This window comes from Pan troglodytes, chromosome 7, assembly GCF_028858775.2.
Source record: "Pan troglodytes isolate AG18354 chromosome 7, NHGRI_mPanTro3-v2.0_pri, whole genome shotgun sequence".
Taxonomy (NCBI): domain Eukaryota; kingdom Metazoa; phylum Chordata; class Mammalia; order Primates; family Hominidae; genus Pan; species Pan troglodytes.
In genome coordinates, this window is record NC_072405.2 from 9,922,518 (window position 1) to 9,945,188 (window position 22,671).

General features: G+C 37.0%; 1 protein-coding gene across 3 annotated transcripts in view; it reads right to left on the reverse strand.

Annotated features, from left to right (window-relative positions):
* Window positions 1-1,069: 1,069 nt before the first annotated feature.
* CSMD1 (CUB and Sushi multiple domains 1) overlaps window positions 1,070-22,671 on the reverse strand; it is a 2,064,385-nt gene continuing 2,042,783 nt past the window's right edge. For 2 of the 3 annotated variants that reach the window (XM_016960221.4, XM_054657205.2), the window contains 8 exons: window positions 20,858-20,969; window positions 18,769-18,948; window positions 17,413-17,457; window positions 14,314-14,475; window positions 13,429-13,541; window positions 12,497-12,584; window positions 5,675-5,807; window positions 1,070-1,950 (listed from right to left, as the gene is read on the reverse strand). In XM_016960221.4, the coding sequence (XP_016815710.3) occupies window positions 1,791-1,950; window positions 5,675-5,807; window positions 12,497-12,584; window positions 13,429-13,541; window positions 14,314-14,475; window positions 17,413-17,457; window positions 18,769-18,948; window positions 20,858-20,969 (993 nt within the window). In that variant the 3' untranslated portion in view covers window positions 1,070-1,790. The remainder of the gene's footprint in view (window positions 1,951-5,674; window positions 5,808-12,496; window positions 12,585-13,428; window positions 13,542-14,313; window positions 14,476-17,412; window positions 17,458-18,768; window positions 18,949-20,857; window positions 20,970-22,671) is intronic. The other variant, XM_054657204.2, reaches the window with a different exon arrangement.

Below are 22,671 nucleotides of genomic sequence, written 5' to 3' on the forward strand. Positions count from 1 at the left end.
CCCCATTTTCCTGACTGCTTTTCCTTTTCCACATTTGAAGTCCTACATGGAAACCTTCAGTACACCAACAGATAAATCAGTCTTAAAGCTAGGTGTGAATGTGTTCACTCCGACAACGTGAAGGCCAATTTGAACATTCTGACATTTCTATTACCAATGCCAATCTAAAATGTGAAACACAGAAAATTTGCCACAATTGAATAGGTACTGAAATATCAAATAATAAAATAAGTACTATCGTTTCAAAAATATTTTTATCAAATAAGTAAAAGTAAACCTGATTTTCACTTTGAGTTTGTTACATAAACTTCCTCCCGGCCACATCTTCTACTTCATGTTTTGATTTTTATTTGCCCTGGGGATCTTATAGATTTTATTTGCATCATAACTTATCATTTACCTATAATGGAATTTAAACTTGAAAAGTCACTGAAATTACCTTTCCATCTGGAATCATAAAGCATGAAACAAATAACAAATGAATGTATAAAATATACCATTGTGAGAGGAGAGTGTGTGTACTTTTTCCTTCCCTCTAAAAGAACACTTAGTATTTTGATCCTGAACAATTTTCACTGAGTTCAAGGTGCTACTGTGGTATATTGTCTTTCAATGCAATATCAAAGATAGATGGCAGAGTAAAAGACAAGAAAAAAAAAAAAAAAAAAAACCACTGCAAAAGGGAAGGCTGCATTGTGAGCTAAAACCCACAAGTTCATCGACTATCTAAAATAAATTACTATTCACAGTTTTACATGGCAAACAGAAATTTCTGCAAACCCCCTGCTATTAAGTAGTATCAGAGAGACAGTAATTGCATGAGGTGGTACTAAAGGAGGAAAACCTGTGAAATAAGGAGGCTTCTGTTTTTTTCTCATTGGACCTCTTCAATGAATTCAACACATAAATGAAGCTAATTGAAGCAATAATACAATAAATCTCTTCAATACTGTCTTTCCTTTTAAAATCTGTGCCATATCTAGGAATACTTTTCCCTAACACTCCAACTAAGCTGATGGTGGAATGTTTAGCTTGATAATATGAAATAATGCTTATATACAATGGATAGTGTGTATAAACCCTGTGTAAATAATTTATTTTTTATCAGAATCTTAGTCATTCATAACACACTAGTGCAAAAAATTGTGCATTAAACATTCTGCGACAGAACAGCTGACTGGGAAATTTGCAAACATCCCTAGAGATGAACACACAGGGGAGCTGTGAGGTCCTCAAAGCTTGTCAGGTCTCGGAAGGACAGAGTGAAGCATTTGTAGGTGTGAGCCTCTATCAGAAAGGTGTCTTCTTCCAGAAAGCTTTTTTTTTTCTTCAGAGTATTCGTGTTCATGGGGGTTTAAAAAGGAAAAACAACACAAGAGAACACATATTGTGGTGCTACCATTCTGTCACCGCACCCGAAGGACATATCCACGAGCCCAGACGATTGCATTGAAAGGCATCCCAGCAACACAGAAATATGAAAGTCTGAGGCATTGAGTATGACGTGTTGGCGCGACGCGGCAGTCTTCCTGGAGTGTGCCTTGATTTCACACAGATGCAGCCAGGCATTTAGAACCCACTTTTGGAATGAAAATGCATGTGTAGTTTGATCCGTAGAAGACCCTGACACATTTGAGTAGAGATCCCCGCTGCACTTATGCCAGTAGACAAGGTTGAAGATCGCTGCAGTAAAGCCAGAGTGGAAGGGAGAGTGGTATATGGCACCAAAGGAATCACTGCTTGTCCATCAGAGGTATGGCTATGAATCAGTCCTGTTGGGGCACTGAGGGCTATACCACTGTACAGACTGTGTTCAGAGTTGTGTCAAACCTCACAGCCTTGGCTTCTGTGGGTTTTAAGTTTGTATCATACATGGGGTTTTCAAACGATGCTTGTCCATTGCTGTTTTCATGCCCAGCATAGCCATTGTATTGAACTTTTGGTCTCGTTCTAAGGAAAACAGAAAACAAATCATTAGAATCCTGGTTTCATTTGGAGATTTAGCAGCTGGGATTGTGTGCAGGAGACAACATCTACAGAGCAGGGAGCAGTATAGCCAGGATGTTTGCAAAGAAGGAAGGCATCCACACCTGCACACCTGTCAGTTTATTTGCTTAAATTGGTGATTGGGAGCATAAAATGGGTTTTAAAAAGTGAATCGATTTCAAAAATTAAATAAATTTTTTTTGAGACAGGGTCTCACTCTGTTGCCCAGGCTGGAGTGCAGTGGCACGACCACCACTCATTTCAGCCTTGACCTCTTGGGCTCAGGCGATCCTCCCACCTCAGCCTCCTGGGTAACTGGGATCAAAGATTTATTTACGCTTCCTACAAATGCCCCAGGGAAATCGGGAAGGTCCCAAAGGCTGAATCGGATTGGTTTTGTTTTGGATGTCTATTTATCACTGATAAGTTATACGGCCTTGGTTAAGTCACGAAACTTTCTACTACTCTGTAAAACAGGGTTGTGGGCATATGCCTAGCCTTTAGCGCGGTATGCTTACACCAAATTTCAAGTTTAAGCTTTTAGTTCACTGTCGTTACTAATATTCACAAAAAGTTATTTTTTATTTTGCCTCTGTTGAGTTAAAAATGAATCTTTATAAAGAAGGAACTATACTCATTATTAAACTGTTGTCACATTTTCTGGTTAAAAGAAAACCCCTACGTACAATCTATGATTAGAGAATTAGAGGATTTTCAGACTGAAAAGACAGAATCATGTCTGGTCTGCTCTGTCTCTGTTTATTCTTTCCTTATTCCAGAGGAAATCAGATAAGAAAAATGTGCCACGTGGCAAAAACAGAAATTTAATGTACATAAGCGTGCTCGCAAAAACATCATTTGACATTGGGCGTCAAGAAACTTCTGCCGAGCCATTTACTAGATTTCCTTATGTTACACATGCTCATTAAGAAAAAGAGAAGTACGTGGCACATGGCTCTGAGAAAAGGGCAGAACAGCACTTTGTGACTGCCCTTGGAGTGGGAGAGGTCCGTGACATTGTGCTTGGAACCTGCGCCAGCAGTGATCGTTAGCAAACAAATCCAGCCCCTCGTCAATGAAGTGAAGACCTGGCTAAAATGTTCACTCAATCGTCCAGATCACAAGTTGCCACAGTCCCTTCATGTGTAGGGAAATGCAATCCCAGAGTGGAACTGGCTGCAGCTGGATGCTGACGTGCAGGTGTGCAGCTGCACCCGGCAGAAGGCTGTCAGCACCTTGGGCTCTGAGGAAGCAACTCCCAACATGCAAGCAACAAACTCAGAAATGAGCAGAAACAGGGTTTTTCTGGAGGAATGCAGAGCCAACTCATTAAGAAATATTTATCTCTTTAGAGCCTGAGAAGCCAGTGTAGAGAGTGCTACAGGCTTGGTGCTTTCCTGACCAGGTGGTGAGAACTTGAAGAAAATGGATTGATGTGCTGCTGGCAACTGAGCCCTGGGCTTCCTTGCTTCTGCAAAAATTCCACCATCCCTCGCTCCTACGGCACAGAAGTAGAGAACTAAAAGACCCAACGGATTGAGAAGTCACAGTGGCCTCACAGCCGTCCTCTTGAGAGCTGTGAGAGGGAAGAGCTTCCTTCATATTCAACATGCAGGGCAGCCTCTTGGTCTTGGTACAGTGTTAGGAAGGGGGGGAGTCCAGTTGTGATGATGACAGATTCCCCACCAACCCAGAGGAGGCATCACATTTACATAAAAATAAGCGCTATCTCCCTTATCTCTGGCTCTGTAATCTGAGATCTCTTTCCAAGGCACTGCCTTCACGGAGACACCCAACTACTCAGCATTGACAGGGAAGTTTCTAAGGTTTAACGACTAAAACTGGTGTGTATGTTGGATATAGCCCCCAATGCTACATTGCCTTAAAGTTAAGATATAATCAGAAGTGACATTTATGTATAAATATGCATATATAATTATGTGGGGTTATCTTTTTAACGGACAAGACAATCCCAGTCTTATATGAAGGTTTGCATCTTTGCAGGCAAGTTGAGGGAAAACAGCTTTAATGGACTAGACCTTTTCCTTGGGGTTAATGTGGATGCCAATCAAAAGCAAAAATAAATTTGTAGGAATTATAAGTTCCTACATATGTGTCTCTATAAGGATATTATATGACCCAGAGGAACCTGTGAAAGAAGATATATTTTTGTGCATATCCCTTTAAGAAGAGAAGCTCATCTAATCATGGCATCTTATTGGATAAGGTAGTGGCATATCTTTCTACATTTACTAAATTTTAAATTAGTCCTGAGCAGAAATTCAAGGATAAGGCTCATCGGACTTGTGTGTATTGGGTATTTTTTCTTCCAAAAAATTAACACAGATGTGCCAATCTTTAATTTTGTAAATATCATGTGAAATGTTTTTCATTGAGTCATATTCTTAAAGAAAGAACATTACTAGCCATAGGGAACTGAAGACACGGGCACAAGCAGCTAATACACCTTTGAAGCAACATTTTCTCTATTGTGTATTTCAAAAGTGAATATAAGAAAGCAAATATTTAAAGAGGCTATTTCATGAGTTTTGAAAAAATAATACCATGACAGTTTTTCTGTTTTAACCAGAATTAAGTGAAATATCTGTATTACGTACTGATATTTATTTAACCTATGTAATTTTATTTCAGGGGATCATAATTTATTTCTTATTATTTGTAGTTAATGCTACCATTTCAAATAGTATTTTAGAGTAGTTTGGCATTTCCAGATTCCTCCAGGTAATGTATTATCCATATATGGAAAAAATGTACAAGGAGTTTATAGTTCCTCCAAAATAATTCTTTTCTTCTGGCATCCACATTAATCCCAAGGAAAGGATCTGGTTCACTAAAGTTGTTTGTCCCCAAGTTTTGACATTTTACAGTTAGCAGAGTTTTGCAAATTCATGGGTATTCAGAACACTTTTTCAAGAGATGGAACATCTATATTGCTTACTACATATAAAGAGCTAAATTTGTATTTGTTGAAGAAAGAAATCAATGAAACATCTATCAATCACAGATTCACAGAGTTGAAAGTGGCCATAGAGAACATTCTGTTCAACCTTTTGCTGGAAGGTTGAAATAGCTTCTAAAGGTTCTCATCGTTGGCCATGGAGCCTGAATGTAGAGACAGAATCCTTTATTTCATCTTTCAATTGAACATGAAAGAAAAAAACATATTATTTCTCAACTCAGTCATTTATTCTCTTATTTCTTAGATGTATTCTGCTTAAAAAGTGGGGCAGAAAACAACAGAAAGGACAACAAAAAATCTTGACAAATAAGCATTGTTAGTCCAGGAAAGAGCATTGCTCTCACTCACGAGTGGGAGCTGAATGATGAGAACACATGGACACATTGAGGGGACAACACACACTGGGGCCTGTGGGGGGCTGGAGGGAGGGAGAGCATCAAGAAGAACAGCTGATGGGTGCTGGGTTTAACATCTGAGTGATGGGTTGATCCGTGCAGCAGACCACCCTGGCTTACATTTAACTAGGTAACAAACCTGCACATCCTGCACATGTACCCCGGAACTCAAAATAAAAGTTGATTTAAAAAAAAAAAGAACATTGCATAGTAATATAAAATACATGTGCATGTGAGCACGAGAGCATGCCCATTACTTAAACCCATACTTTACACTCACAACGTTCTCAAACAGATGGTGTTTCTGCAGTACCTGTGTTTGTAGAGGTAAAATGCAAACCCTGATAAAATTAGAGCAAAGAAAGGAACCAGAATGGCAGCCGCCACAGAGCCACTGCTGGTGCCGTGGTAATGATTGGAAGAGTCTTGATCTGGGTTTAAAGGATCTGTAAGATAAAGGAAATATTAAATTTGTTGTTACTGTACTCTGCTTAAACAAATACATATGATAAATTTTGTAAATGGACATGAACTCTTCAAGAAGCAGACGGAGTTGCCATTTCACAGGAAACCAAATGATATTCTTTTCTAAAGATTTTTAATATCCACTTAATGACCGAGACAAAAAACTGACTATTTCCTACTAATAATGGAGAATACTATGCAAGAGTCTCAACATTTAAAATGTGAGAAAGGCAAAAGGGTCAGTGTACATCCTGACTTTCGTTTATAGTTGTAGGTGTTTTCACAAAACTAACTGAAAACATTTATGTATTTTTTCTATATTCAGAGGTCAATAATATTTGCTGTTTTTTCAGGTCTTAAGGCCAGACTCGGCAAAATATGTCATTGAAATTATGTAAATATCCCAGTTATCCATAAAAATGGCATTGCATTCTTCATATGTGAATAGGATGGTGTCATCTGTCTTTATTTTACGTACATTCTGAAATTCACAGCAGAGTTTAGAAATACTCAAAAAAAATTATAGTTCAATGTCACAATGCAAGTTTCCATGAAGACACAAAATAATGCTAAAATGTAACTTTTTAAATTAAATAATTAGTTTTTCTTTTTTTTTTTTTTTCTGAGACAGAGTCTCACCCTGTTGCCCAGGCTGGAGTGCAGTGGAGTGATCTCAGCTCATTGCAACCTCTGTCTCCCAGGTTCTAGTGATTCTCCTGCCTCAGCCTCCCAAGTAGCTGGGATGACAGGTGCCTGCCACCATGCCTGGCTATTTTTTGTATTTTTACTAGAGATGGGGTTTCACCATGTTGGCCAGGCTAGTCTTGAACTCCTGACTTCAAATGATCCACCTGCCTTGGCCTCGAAAAGTGCTGGAATTACAGGCTTAAGCCACCACACCTGGCCTAAAATATACCTTTTGTCCATTAGAAAGGAAGGCAAATGTGAATACTTCAAGTATCATGAAGGTGATAGAATCAGCCAGGACTATGGAGTGTCTCATGGCATGGCACTGAGAGGAAAGCATTAAAAACTCAAATCCACAGACCTTTATTAAGCAACTGTTGCCAAAGGAGGAAATAAGTTCTTGAAGAGTGTACTAACAAAATATAATTTTGAGATGGATTTGGCCTAATTGCACGGAGTCACTTAATGCAGGTGTGCAATGAATCATGATTGGCGTCATCTCAACATAGCAGAATTGTTGAGAAGAAGCTGATCTGGTTTTCGTATTTCCAGAATTTATAAAATGTCAGATTCAAAGAGATGTTGCTGTATTTATTGTTTTATAAACCAGAAATGCAAAAAATCAATCAAATATTAAAAATATTTAAATCATTATTTGTATCAACACCCTTTAATTTTCATATAAAAACTTTCAAATGACATTATTTGCCATTTGCTTCAATAGATGTAGGATTATGACTGCCTACAATATTAACGTCCAATAGGAACATATTTTGGAGCAATGTTGGCTTTTTACAACTACTTATCTTTTTGAGATCTGTCCCATCATCATGCAAAAGGAAGATGCCAGACACTTGCTCTCTTGCAATCTGAGCACCCAGGTTATGGACGTGCAGTGAGTGAAGCCAATTGGGTGTTCCCACCCCAGGCACTGTATTGGAAGCGAGGGATGCAAAACATTCTGAGATGGTTTAAAATTTGTTCCATGGCTGAAGGGGTTCTAGAGCCCTGGGGACAACATGAAGTGTGTGTGTATGTGTGCACTGAGGGTGGTCCCAGCAGCAGCAGTGGTGCAGCAGTGACGTCCAGTGACAAGGGGTGGTGCTGTCCAACAGAGAGCAGTGGTGCCCTACTCAGATGGCACCAACTTCATGGGTTGGTTGTGAAAATCATGTTAGTACATCTCACGTGCTTACAACAATGCCTGGCACAGAGGGAATGTTCACACGGACTCATAGTCACAAAAATGTAAGTTTCCTGAAGCCAGGGATTTTGTTTTGTTTTGTTTGGTTTCGTTTGGTTTGGGTAGCTTTCCTCTTGACTCCTCAGAACCTGCAATAAAACCTAGAACACAGTATGTGCTCAATATATATTTGCAAAATTAAAAAAAAAAGTTTTGTCTGTAGAGCATTTCAGCACCCAAATATCTTTTAGTTTCCATTACGATGGCAAACATTGATCTCAAGTTTCTGTAATTCTGGGATTATCTGTCTTATTCTTCTAAATGTGTATTCTACTTACATTAACCACAGTTACTTTTTTTTATCTGAAAACAAAGCTACATACTTTTATCCATAATAGATAACAAAATTCCAAATAATAAAATGCTGGAAAATCTACGTGTCACAAGACACCTCACATGAAAACAAAGAACAACACATAAGAAGGTGTTTGTGAATTACATAACCAAACTTACTGTGAGATTATCACATGCCCGCAGCTCCCAGTTAATTTCAGTTACTTGCCCTTGTTTTAATAATTTGAAGGTTAATATACACACATTGTGTTAATTAAAATGGGATAAAGGGATATGAAAACAAATAATATAAAGGAAAATTAAAATAATCATTCCTTGCCCTACAAGGTAGTTCCTCTTTATAGTCGAGGGTTTTAAAAATTGTCCTTCCAACAATGTACTCGTAATACGTGTGATTATTTCTCTTTTCTTATTTTTATAATTGGTAATATTATTTGCATTTTGTTTATGTGGCTTTTAACCTTAACAGTCTATTTATGAGGCTCTTCCATTGGCATATATGAATCAGGTTTAATTTTTTAAGGTGTGTAGTATTCTACTGATTAGATATAACAACATTTATTTAGCCAGTCTACTGTCCAGGGACATTTAGGGTGTTTCTAATACTTCTATAATGCTGCAATGAAATCTTTTGCCTATATCTACACATTAGCAGGAGTCGACATTACATAAGACAAATCTTAAGAAGTAGAATTATTGACAAACAGAATTTGTACCTTTTAGTGTTGCTACATCCTACCTAATTGCTCTCTAAAGAGGCACTGCAATTTCATTCAATCATTATCCTACGAGGGTCTTCACAATAACACATGGACAGCTCTGTGCGGTCCCTCTGCTACCCTCCTTTCCCTTCTCCTCCCCCTCCTTGTTTTCCCCTTTCCCTCCTCCTCTCTCATCGCCCTCCTTCCACAAGTTATTCTTGGTTCCTTGGCTGTTGCAACCACAACTGTTGCTGCCACTACTACAACGATAAATCAAACAGTGTTTAGGTAGTTATAAATTTACATTTCTTTACTGAAGAAGGAGGGTGAGCATCTTTGCACATGTGATAAGCTAGGTCATTCAATTTTCTAAAGAGCATTATTGAAACAAATGCACATCCTGTCACGCAACACTTCATGTTGGGGATACATTCTGAGAAATGCTTCATGAGGCAATTTTGCGGCTTTGTGAGCATCAGAGTGCACTCACACACCTAGACAGTGTTGCCTACTGCATATCTAGGCTACAGGTACAGCCAGTGGCTCCTACATGAGTAACACCGTGCACTATGACATTATGGCAGCTGTGGTGTCACCAGGTGTTAGGAATTTGTCAGCTTCTTTATAATCTTATGGGGTCACTGGTGCATATGCGATCTTTTGTTGACCAAAATGTCATTATGCTATGCGTGACTGTCCTATATAATTCATCCACTTAAGCTGAACACACAATCCAAGGCTTTCTCAGTGTATTCATAGGGTGGTGCAATCACCACCGTAGTCTCACTTAGAAGATTGGTGTCCCTCCAAAAGAATCTCAGTATCTCTTAGCTTTATTCTTCCTCTATCTTCATCCCAACCTTCAACCCAGGCAACCACTAATCAGTGTCCCATCTCTTTGGATTTGCCTCTTATGGACATTTCCTGTAATGGATTCATAGACTATTTGGCCTTTTTTTATCTGGCTTCCTTCACTTAGCATGACGTTTTCAAGGTCCATCCATGTTGTAGGATTCTTCAATACTTTATTCTTCTTCAGTGCTGACTAATATTCCATTGTATGGCTATATTACATATTGTTTATTCATTCATCCATTGATAGACATTTTGGTTGTATCTACATTTGGGATATTATAAATAATGCTGCTCTAAGCATTCATGTACAAGTTTTCTGTGACATATTTTTCAGTTCTTTGGGCTACCCATGTAGGAATGGAATTGCTGGAGCTTACAGTAACAACTATTTGATGAACTACCAGAGTGTTTTCCAGAGCAGCTGCATCATTTCACATTTCCCCAGCAAAGTAGGACAGTTCCAGTTCCTCCGCCTCCTTGCCACCCTTTGCTATTTGACTTTTAGATCACAGCCATCCTTGTGGATGTGAAGGGGTATCTCAGTGTGGTTATGATTTGCATTTCCCTGATAATGATTATAATCAACATCTTTTCATGGGCTTATTGCCATTTGCATGTCTTTAGAGACATATCTATTCAAATCTTTGGTCAATTTCTTATTTAGGTTATTTGCCTCTGTATTATTGAGCCATAAGAGTTCTTTGTACATTCTGGATACAAGTCACTTATCAGGTACATAATTTTATGTATTTTCTCTCATTCTTTGTGTGTATGTTAGGGTTGAGTCATTCAATCTTAATGAGGAAACTAGTTTATTGTTGAGTTTCTTACGTAAGTTTTTGCATTAAAGCTGTCTTTCAAGTTAATTTTATTTTTGTATCCACTTAATGACAATCACGTTTTTTGGTTTATCTACTGACTAGAGAAAATTAGGAGGTTATTTTTATCCATAAAAATAGATGCTTGCCATCATTCCTAAATGAATGGCTGCTGTTGCAGAATTACGTAAACACAAACTTTTCTAATTAGTTGAAGGGGGGACTTACCTATGACTCAAATTATTTTGTAAAGTAAACTGTTTTTCCTGACAACAAGCTCATCATCACATGAGAATAAAAATTCCTTGTTAAACCAAGCTGTTATTTTGTTAGATTAAAAAGAAAAGGGGTAATGCAAAGAAAATGTGTAATAGCAAACTGATAGTTCGGGTCAAATTCACTGGATCAGTCAACTTAGACATCTACCCAGCATCTTGTACAGCTCACTGGGGTGTCCTTCAACAAAATTACTAGAGCGTGTGCTACAGAGAGAAAGGAGGACAAATAACTCCAGGATTCGGCTTAGAGCAAGAGAAAAAACATTACCCATCATTAGTGTTGGTCTAATGCATTTATTCCATTTCATTACCTCAAAATAATATAACCCAATTTAACATATAATCTCAGCCACTGCCAACATTATAATGCTCGTCTATTTAATAATACTGTGGGTTGAATAGTGGAAGTAAACTATTTTATGATTAATTATCTTTTTTTTTGGCTTTTCTACAGGCCAGTAGACTTTTTTTATATTCAGCACTTTGATAAAAGTCTTACAAAATAAGTTCATCAGTGGTAATCATTACAAAATTGTACACTCACATTCCTCCAAAAGGTGGCTCTTGTATCAAAGCGTATATGGTAATATTCTTCTTTATAATAATACTGTGTGAATAGTATTCTACAAGTAGGAGAAATATGGTGCCAAGGTTGTTACAAAAATGCGTTTCCTTTTATTTGTGGGTTGCAACAATTATAACGACTTTTGTGCAAAAAGAGCCGTAGCATGCACAAAGCAATGCTTACGTGGCCTCTCAATCTCGTAACAACCTTGGGAACTTCTATACTGAGATTTAAGATGAAGAAATAGGCTCAAGAATACTGACTCATCCTAGATGACAAAAATAGGAAGCAGACGAGGTAGCATTCAGATTTGATGATTGTTTCCACATATGTTCCCCCTTTAATCACTAAGGCAAAAATCAAATAGTACAGAAAGCTATAAAGAAGGAAGGAGGACTTACCTGTCTATGTAGAATAAGCTTTTTCTCATTTATAAGTCAAACCTCTTTCCACATCAATATATAGTCCTCATTTCTTTAAATAAATATACTGAATAATAATTGTTTCGTAGGTAGTATAATTTGTTACATAAAAATACTCATTGAAGCAATTCTTTTAGGATAGATGGGCAACATGCGGAGGTTATTTCTAACTTCCACTACTGAAACAATCCTGCTTTGGACATGCCTGAATATGCAGAAAACAATTTACACATTTGCCTGATTAAAAATTCTAGACAGAAAATTGTTGGATGAACAAAGTACTGACCAATTGTAACTACCCATACATCCATCAAAATTAAACATGAGGCTCTTTTCCTGCTATCAACCCCAAACCAATTGTTAATACTTTGTCATTCTGATAACTAAAAATAATCATCTTTGTTACTATATAAATATCTATATGTATATTTCTGAAGATCTTTTTATATGTTTGTTGGCCACTTTTAATTACTCTTACTTTTTTTTTTACTTTTAAGAACTCTTAGTTTTCTTTGGGTAATATACTTTGCTTATACTTTGATTTTCATCTTTTTCTCTCTTATTTTTAATAGCTCTTGATATAGTGAAGATATTATGTCTGGCATATTTATTGCATTATTTCCGGCTTTGTGTTTGTCTATTTTGCTATTCAAAATAATTTTTTTCATTCAGCTGTAAAATATGTTAGTCTCTCTCATTATTTTTGTTTAGGTTTCTTTTAGAGTCGTCTTTTCCATTTCTTCTTAGAAAAATCACTGGAAAGCCAAACTGATATTTGCTTTAAAAAATATCCTAAGTGCAACTTACCTTGCCTTTCTAGCTTAAATTTTCCAAAGTCTTTTCCATGAATGTCACCTTGAAAAGTAAATCCTCCTCTTTCAAGTCCAGATGACACCTGACACATAGGAAAGAAAAGAAAAGAAATAAAAAGGTATACGAAGGGATGAATAATATCCTCTTTTAATATATCTTTTAATACAACTGTTATATCTCATATTTACATACTACTGGTTAAATGTTTTATTTTTGCCATGGCTTTTGGTGACACATTTATAGTTAAAGATCAGAAACCAACACAGAAGTGAACTTTAACTAACATATGCAAATGCTCACAATCTCATTTTGATCTCGAAAATGATAGCAAATTTTACAATATATCCATATGTTAACTGCACTTTCTAAGGGAAGACAAACGTATGAATTAAGAAATAATCTACATTATGTAAAACTCACTTTGTGTCCCAGCTATTGGGCAGGGTACATCATGTATGGCTGTCTACCCTTAAGTCAGATAGTGAATTAGAACACAAACAAATGGTTAACTTGCAAAGAACGGTGTTAAGGGGGATGTCTTAAATCTTTCTGTTTATCTGGGAATGATTTCTTTTAGAACAAGCAGCGTGGTTATCAAGCGGTCTTGGAAAATTTCTGATGGCACCACTCACGATATAACGTAGCAGTAACATCACAGACCCTGGATTTCAGGTCTTGTTCTGTCCTCAACAGTAACCACCCCTTTAAGGATGGCCAATTCATTGCTTACTTCTTAGACCTGGTTTCTTCCCTTATAAAATGAAGGAATAAAATGGCCACTCTGTCAAGAAGAGGGGCAGCTGAGTTTTCAAGGGGCAGACACAAGACAGCTGTACTCAGAAGCCTCCAATCCGTAGCCCTTGCGTCTGCACAGAGAGATGATTAGAAAGCCTGTGCTTTGTCACAGACCTTACACATGTACTTACATAACCATCTAGTCCCCAGTTGTCATTTTCGAACTTGCTTACAAAAATATCTGCCTGGCCTTTAATTTGAAAAGCTTTCAGGAGTAAGTGGGCCTCCTCCTTCTTGTAAATGCCTGTGAAAAGATCAGCAGGTTAGGCTTACCTTGGAGAAAGTCAGTAATTCAGCCCTTTAATCCATTTGATGTGGAATGTGGTACGGAGATGATAATATCATCGATAATAGAAAACTCAAACAGAAATTGTATTTTTATTTGTGAATTTTAGCTTAGGAGCTTCCATTTTCCCCTGAAAATCACTTCTTAAATCCTTGTCTATCTTGAATAGGCATAATCCACTCCACTAAGTTCAATATCCTTATTCCACAGAAAGAATAAAAAATAACATATTTGATTTTGCTAATTAAAAAATCTCTCTCTAAAAAAGTATACAATAAAAATACATCACAGAATTAATGTAAGAATGAAAACGATAATACACATACAGTGCTTAAAATAGTGTTTGCCATAGAAATCAAGGCTGTTTTATTTTATTAATTGTGTGATGATTTTAAAAATCTCATGATGAGCACATGAGTTAAGAAAAAAGGTATTAAGAAATAAAGTTTGGAGACATGCAGTATCTGTATACGAATCTCAGATTCTTGACTTAATATGTGCATAATTTTGAGCAAATCAGTTCACTTTTCTGTACTGGTTTTGTAATCTTTAAAATAAGAAAATAATACCAACCTCTCATGGCTAGGGAGAGGCTCCAATGAGTTACAGTATATGCAAAGCCAACACAACAGTAATAAGTACTTAATACTTACTAGATCACCTCTCTGTGAAAAGATAACAGGTCTATTTCTGCTCACACCATGGGTTTAGTGAATTCTTCGGGACCTACCTGTCAACTTCAGCTCCACTGGCGAGGCTTCGCTGAAGGTGGCATTCACCTTACTGCTTGTTGCATTGAACCAGTCAACAGTTAGAGTGGCGGGTTGTCTTTTCCCTAAATATTCATAATACCCCTTCCACAGTGAATTGACGAAAAAGACATCTGAAGGAACTGTGGGAAGGGGGGGAAACAGACCAATGTCAGCACACACACGAACAATAAATTCAGACATTATTAAACACAGAAGGCATCATACTGCTTAGCGAGCGATCACAGATGAGGGCAGTGATGAAGACAAGGGGAGCCTAGTGCATCGCTGTTCACAGCATGTGCAAAACTCAAAAGAAGCAGGTGCGAAGATTATTATGGTATGCAAGTAGACACTTGTGCTTATGGGTTTTTTTTATTATTATTAGAAGCCAAAGCATACCTACTTTAACAGTCCTTCCAAGCTCATGGGCTATGGTGAACTGGTACTTCTAATGCTAGTTTAGTTTTTATTGTGCTTAGCAAGAAATATGTTTACCTGACCCATGAAATCACTACTGATATTTCAATGATATCCAAGTCTACTCTTTGAAAGATTTGGAAGGCTCCGAAGAACTGATATATATAATATGAGAGCAATGCCCTGTCTCGAAAAAGCTTACATATCCCAACACCAAGTGGACTTATGAAGACAAAGCCCTTTCACTTCAGAGTCTTTATTTTGTAAGTAGAGTCCCTCTCTGTCATTCATACTCTTCTGCTCTTCTTTAATCTCTTTGTGTAATATATTCCATGAGTAAGAAGAGATGGGCTCAATAATTTCAAATGTTTCTTTTATATATGTCTTTTAAATTCAGTAATAAAAGGCAGTCTTTTTAAAGCACAGAATTCATCGACAGGAAAACTTACAAAGATTATTGAGATATTTCCTCTTGTTTTCACAGCTTAAGAAAAAAATAAACTTATTTTTCATGTGTGTGTTTAAAAATGTGTATAAAATCCTGCCATTTTCACACATAAACGTGAATTGTAGTGTATAAATTCACATGATGATTTCAGCATTACTCTTTGTTTTCTGCCTTCTGATGTGCATGAATTATTTAATTAGATAAGATTCATGATAAGCATAATTGGTCAAAACACATTGCTTGAGTTGCTAGGTGGAAATGAAGATTCATGTCTCCCTAACCTATTTTTTAGAAAGTCCATTTATAGTCGCAAATAATGAGGACAAAAGTATATTGTGCCTATACCCATGCTTTTCTTTTCAGCCCAACTGGCCATTTTCTTGTTTTCCTAGGCAGGCTAAACCTATAAACCTTGGCCTAGCAAGAGAAGGGTTAAAGAAGAACAGAAGATAATAGCTTCCTTTGGCCTTTTGTAGACCCCACTGTCTCAAAATAATAGTGATAATAAAATAAGTAAAAAAACTCATATATCCACACAAGTATCTAACACATTTGCTTATAAATCACTGATTTCAGACACATCTGCTTAGCCACTGTCAGCACAAGAGAGGCCCCCATTTTAATCAGCAACCTAAAAATAACTTTATTTTCCATTACTAAAATTAATAGCCTTTAAAGTACATAAAAAATGTTTTCCCTAATTAGAATTTATATGCTCTTCTGAAGTTACTAATCCACTTGTTCAAGCATTCACTTAAGTTAATCTTGTTGAAGTTTCACAGGAATGGGCCAGGCCTGGCTGGGTAGGGTAAGATACAACCAATGTCTTAGAAGTGGCTTCTGTGTATTAAAATAGGACCACGAGTCATGTGGCAGAGATCATCTTTCTGGGTCTTTATAATTTCACTTGTTGCTGGCAGCCTGCAGTACAATGCAGCAGCCACATAGCTTAGCTGTACTAGAATGTACCACCTTGATGAGGAATCACATTCAATTAGCACTTCCTTTCCAAGAGTACAAGAAAAGGAATATTGATAATAATGTTTGCACCTACAAAAAGAGTGTATAGATATTTCAATATCTTAAACACAAAATAAGCAAATAAAAAACAAAACACACACACAACAATAATAACAAAAAGAGGCTGTATTTTCTTCCATTGAAGAACATGTTGCCTGGATAAAGAGCACTGACTTCTGTAAGTGATTTTTAGGTAATATGTAAATAAAATAGTCTAGAAAGATTTAAAAAGCATTTTATATTCTTTATTATTGAGATTGGAGAAATTCCTTTCATCATATTGGCATACTTGTCTAAGAATTAAATGTGTCACACAGCATCCTGACAATATTTTTCCTTGTCTAAGAATTAAATGTGTCACACAGTATCCTAACAATAGCAATACAAATACTCTTTCCATGTTTGATTCTAAAATAGAGCTTATGTCCAAAAAAAAAAACAGTGTTAAAACCTGAATAAAGAAAGTACTAGTCAAGTGATCTTATATATTTACCAAGGATTTCTGTTTCTGATAAAACAACAACAAAATACCCAACTTAAATTAATATAATTTGGAATACATTTTGTTATTTAAAAACAATTTAAATTTAAAACACAGAACATGCCAGATGATTTTGTATAGTAAAAACTTTCCTTGGGAAGTAGGACTGCATCTTTGCGATTTGCTATATAATGCGTTTAGCAAAAGGCGCCACATACAACAAAAAACTATAATTAACATTTTAGAAGGCAAAGCATGCCTAGATGAATGGAGACACTTGGAAAAAATTGGGCTCCATGTCTGAACTGTTTACATTAACAACTTATGCTGTAAAAATGCCTCATTGATATGAGCTTCCTCACGTGGAGAAAAAAGTCGCAACCCTCTTTATAAGGCTCTCCATTATACCACATGGAACGATCAATGTTTTCATTTCTGCCTACCAAATGCCGAAGGCAAGTTTGAATGAAACAGGGTGTGATAACACCAAAGGTTTTCTTTTTAAGTGAAGTAATGTTATTTCATTAACAAACCATTGTTGTGAAATAAATAGAATTCCATGTAAGCTTGGTGTTTTAAATAACTGAAACATTAACTTGGTCGTGGACTAACGGATTCGGAAATTTAAATGTTGAAAATAGTTTCACTGTGCAGAGTAGAGAACAAATCACTTTATTGGATTGAAATCTAGAACTGTTCTGGTATACAAACCTGGAGTTTTAGTAACTGTTTCATTAACTTCTCTCACTCCTTTACCTACAAGTAAAAAGACAAATTATCATTTTTAAAAAAACATTTATTTTTGAGTAAGTTTGAAAAAATGTCAAATTGAAGCAATTTTCCTTTCTCCAGATTTTTTTAATGTACAAAATATGAATACCTTATACATATACATTTTAAACTCATGTCTTTACAGCAGAATATTCTTGGTGTTTGTGGGAAAGCGGAGTTTAAGGATGAAAAATCAATGTACATCTATCTACGTATATTTCCATTTAAAGTGCTACAACAGAGAGCCTTGCAAAGGAGGGTGCCTTCTATGACATTTCTCGTATCCTGTTTGGAATACCCTGCCACATACTAAAAGGTAACACCCCACCCAAATAACCATGATGTTATAGTCCCTCTTCATTGACCAATACCCCACCCAAATCAATCAATTTATACGTTACTACTGAAAAATTCAAAATTATTTCCATTGCAGAATGTTCATTTTGGTCTATCAAGTTAGATTTAAGTCATAATTTCTTAGCTTAGACAGTTTTAGATCAAACTACGAATTACCATTTTAAAAGTTTTCATTCTTCTATTTCTAACAGGGAAGGGCAAGGGAAACAAAAGTCTCTTTAAAATCCCTAATATGAGAACTATAAATAGGCTCCAGGAAACAAAACCTAAAGTCACTGACTGTCTCACACGCCATCATTTTTGGTTTATGCTGTTTAGACTCCATGGATTTATAAATTACAAACAGGGGAGAACCTGTAAGTTTAGCTATCGTCAAATCTGACCCAGGCTGATGACTCTCACTTGTAAACACACAAATTTGTAATTAATGGATCGTTTCCATGTGAATTGCTTTTGTAATTTTAAAAAGCAGAATCAATGTCAGGGACACATAAACTGAGGTTTTACCACAAACAGCATGTGGTCTTAAAAATAAGACAGAGTTTCATTTACCTATTCTCGGATACTTGGTGACATTTATTCATTTTCATCTCTAAGAACTACTTTTCCTGAAACTATACCAAGTATTATTTTCCTTTTAACTCAGAATGCTTTTCTTTAACCAAATAGCTTTTCTCTTTTGGCTTGAAATAATGCAATCATTTTATTATGTACTAATTGCATACTAATTGTACTATATATTTAGCTATGCCACCATTGCATCAAACACTGAGGATACACACGTTCACACACACAGCTCACGCACATGAAGCACGATTGAGGCAGGTGGCGATGCTGCAGCCTCATGCTCTTACTTATGGGTGGACACTAGCCTGATGGGCAGCTGATCCTTTCCCTTGCTCTTTGGAAAAGTATACCACTCCTTGACCAATGACTTACTTTTACACACAGGCGACTTTCCTGTCCATTTCATGTCTGCTTTACATGTTCTGTGCTCAGATCCACCTGCGAGGAAAAAGCCTGGATGGCAGGTGTACACTAAGGTGTAGCCGAAAGTAGGAAGATCGATGGCTCTCACATCCGCGTGCGCCGGGGTTTCTGGCTGTCTGCAGGCATGAGCTGAAACAACATTACGAAACATTGAGACTTTGTTTATTGTAAAGTTAGCACATGTGTCTAGAGAAATTAATAGATTAAAATAGTTTGGAAACTGTTATGCAGTCAATATGTATATATACATATATATACACATATATATGTATTTTTTTTTTGGTAGAGATGAAGTCTTGCTATGTTGTCCAGTCTGTGCTAGAACTCCTGACCTCAAGCTCTTCTCCTGTTTTGACCTCCCAAAGTACCGGGATTACAGGCATGAGCCACTACACCCATCCTATATATGTTTATACATAGGTACTTATGTGCAAAGATTTAGCGATCACAGCTTTGAAATAAAAGCACTTCTGCTATACTACCTAAATAAATATGTTAAAGATCCTCAAAAGCCCAGTGTTATAAATTATAGAGACTGGTGAATATTTAGATATGCCTTGATTTTGTTCTTGTGGAAACTACCAAATTTATTATTCAATTTAATTAATTATTTTGATAAAACTTTAATGTGTATTTAGAAACAATATAGATTATTTTCTTTAAAATATAATTTAGGAATAAATGAGACTGTAATGTATACTCTATATCTCAAATCACTCCATTCCTTATAAAGTTTGCATACATGCTGCAAATAAAGGATTGACATATTATTATAAAACAAGTTTACGATTTTATTTATTTATTTTTTATTTATTTTTTGAGTCTCGCTGTGTTGCCCAGGCTGGAGTGCAGTGGCACGATCTCCGCTCGCTGCAAGCTCCGCCTCCTGGGTTCATGCCATTCTCCTGACTCAGCCTCCCCAGTAGCTGGGACTACAGGCACCCGCCACCATGCCCGGCTAATTTTTTGTAGTTTTTTTAGTAGAGACGGGATTTCACCATGTTAGCCAGGATGGTCTCGATCTCCTGACCTCGTGATCCACCTGCCTCGGCCTCCCAAAATGCTGGGATTATAGGCGTGAGCCAGCATGCCCAGCCAAGTTTACAATTCTAAAATTGTGCATGCAGTTGTTTTGAATATTGTCACTATTTCACTAATTAGTAACCATAACAAATACCTGACATTATCAAGCTCCATATTATATATAAACATGCATATATATATATGAATGTATGTATATACATATATATGTACATGTACTATCAACATGTAATTTGAGTAGTGAGTTAGGGCAGAGATAATTTTAAAATAAACACACCCAAAAATCACACCTTATATACTAAGATATTTTTATAACATTCATGTTTTTATTTTTAATATAGTAAGAATAAGACACTGCATTTCACTAAATTCAGAGTGAGTGAAATGAATAATTCACATACTACTCATCCATATATTTTTTCTAATTCTCATGATTAAGTCACAAAATAAAATGTGATCCTTAAGTATGTATTTGAATGATCAATTCATATATACTTCCTGTTATAGCGAGAATAATTTTTTAACCACTTCTACTTAGACTCTGACATATGACGTTATTCAGTTCATCCTCTTTTTGGTAATTTGTTGTAAATATCCTAGAATAATAATAGCACGTACAAAAAAGTTTTCCCTCTAAGAATGTTCAATATAACATTATGCACTTATCTTCGGTTTCAAGCAGTTTCTCAGACTTTACAGTGCCTGAGAATCTCCTGGAGCGCTTGTTAAACTAAACTGTCCCCCTTCTCTCCTCCCTGGCTCCCTCCAGAGGCTCTGGTTCAAGGTCAAGGATGGGGCTTGAGAGCAGCCTTCACAGCCCAATGTCCAGCCAATGCTTATGCTGCCAGTTCTAGGGAACCAAACTTTGAGGACATCCGAAAATTTAGGATTAGGGAATTAAAAACAATTTCTCATTACTTCCCTTAGTGGTAAACACTTCTCAGACATTCACAATAAATAGGTTACTTCTGATGGTGGTGGAAGAAATCACACTTACGTATACATTCGGTCTGTATCCCACTCCATGTTAAATTGGCAAGGCAGGTGCGAGTCGTGGAACCTTGAATATGGTAGCCTTTTCTGCACCTGAAAAAAACCGTGCTTCCAACCTAGAGAGGAAATCCAATACTAGCTTCAGAGGTCAAGGGAATATACGAAGTGTCAACTAGTGATACCTGAAAGTACACGCCCCAGTAAAAGTATAGCAGCAACTTTTCAGGTTAATGTCAAGCCATTGTCTAAGTCAACATGTACATTTTAACTGCCTGTTACAGTGTTACACACAATGTAGATTGCTCAAGGAATAATGTAAGATCTTCTCGAATTTTGAAAATTTAGACGGCTGTTTGGGTAAAGAAATTATGCCTTTTCTGTTTCAGAGTTCTTTCTTTTTTGTTTGTAATAATTATTATTTCCTTTTTCATTTTTTTCCTGCCACTCACATTTGAAACAACTGGTATTTATTAGAAAATTACTTTTGTTAGCACTCCAAGGGGATTGGTCAACTCCTGCTCATACAGAGTCCACCACAACTCTACCTGTCTTTCTGATGCTTCAAACTGTACAAACTATTTACTCTTGTCTGAATGTCTGAGGCGTCTTCCTCACCAGGTCTTCACAAAGCTAACCCCCACTTAATTCTCTGTACTTTGCTTAAACTGCACATCCGCTGCAGATTCTTCTCTGATCCTCCAAGAATGAATCACATTCAGCTTGAATGCATTTCCCCAACATATCTGCTCCACTCACCACAGTGTCCTGGAATTACCTGTATATTTATTCACCTATGTGTGTTCCTAATTTAACCAGAGGTGCCTTGAGGGGCAGATTCCTGTGATCTGTAAATGTCTTTTTTAGAGAATGAGCTATGGTCGTGTGTTGAGGGGCACCAAAGATCATCCATGGTTCTGTGTATCTGCAGCATGAGGCCAGCATGACTCAAGTATACAGGGAGAGGAAAGCAGCCCCCAGGGAAGGCGGGTTTGCACTCATCACAGCTTGGCTTGGGACCAGATTATTTCCTTAAAGCTTGACTTATGAAGGCACATAAGTGCACCAAGTTAGCATCCAAAGATTTGAATTCCCCTCTTGTTTCTTGCTCTGAGAATTTTATCCAGTTATTTGATTCCCTGTGTCTGCCTTCTCACAGGCATAAGCCCGTACCTCCCATGTTGGGATTCCGGGAAGAATAACTACAAGTAAAATGCAAGGAAATAGTTGGTACACTGAAAAGTGAGAAAGGATATCAGGAGAAAAAAAATGCTGCTTCTAGCACTTGATAAAGTGGAAGTATGAATTTATAAAGAAAAGTACAAATTTATCTAAATGTCAAATCAATAGCTAATTTAAGATTCAATGATGGGAAACGGTTGACTCATTTACTCTTGATTGATTGATTGATTGATTGATTGACTGATCGATTTAAACTTTAGAGTCAGGGCCTCTCTCTATTGCCCAGAGTATAGAGCACAGTGGTGCAATCATAGCTCACTGCATCCTTGACCTCAAGGGCTCAAGTAGCTCCCATCTCAGCCTTCTGCACAGCTGTGACAACAGGTGCACTTTACCATGCCCAGATGATTTTTTGTATTCTTTGTAGAAATAGGGTCTTGCTATGTTGCCCAGGCTGTTCTCCTGGCCTCAAGCGATTCTTCTGCCTGGGCCTCCCAAAGTGCTGGGATTACAGGCGTGAGCTGCTGCTCCCAGCCCATTTCCTCTCTATCAGGAATGGTGTCCATCAACTCTCCATGCAAGCATGTGTGCAATTCCAACCAGACCTCCTGGTAAACATGCTGACATTCTCAGGAAGGT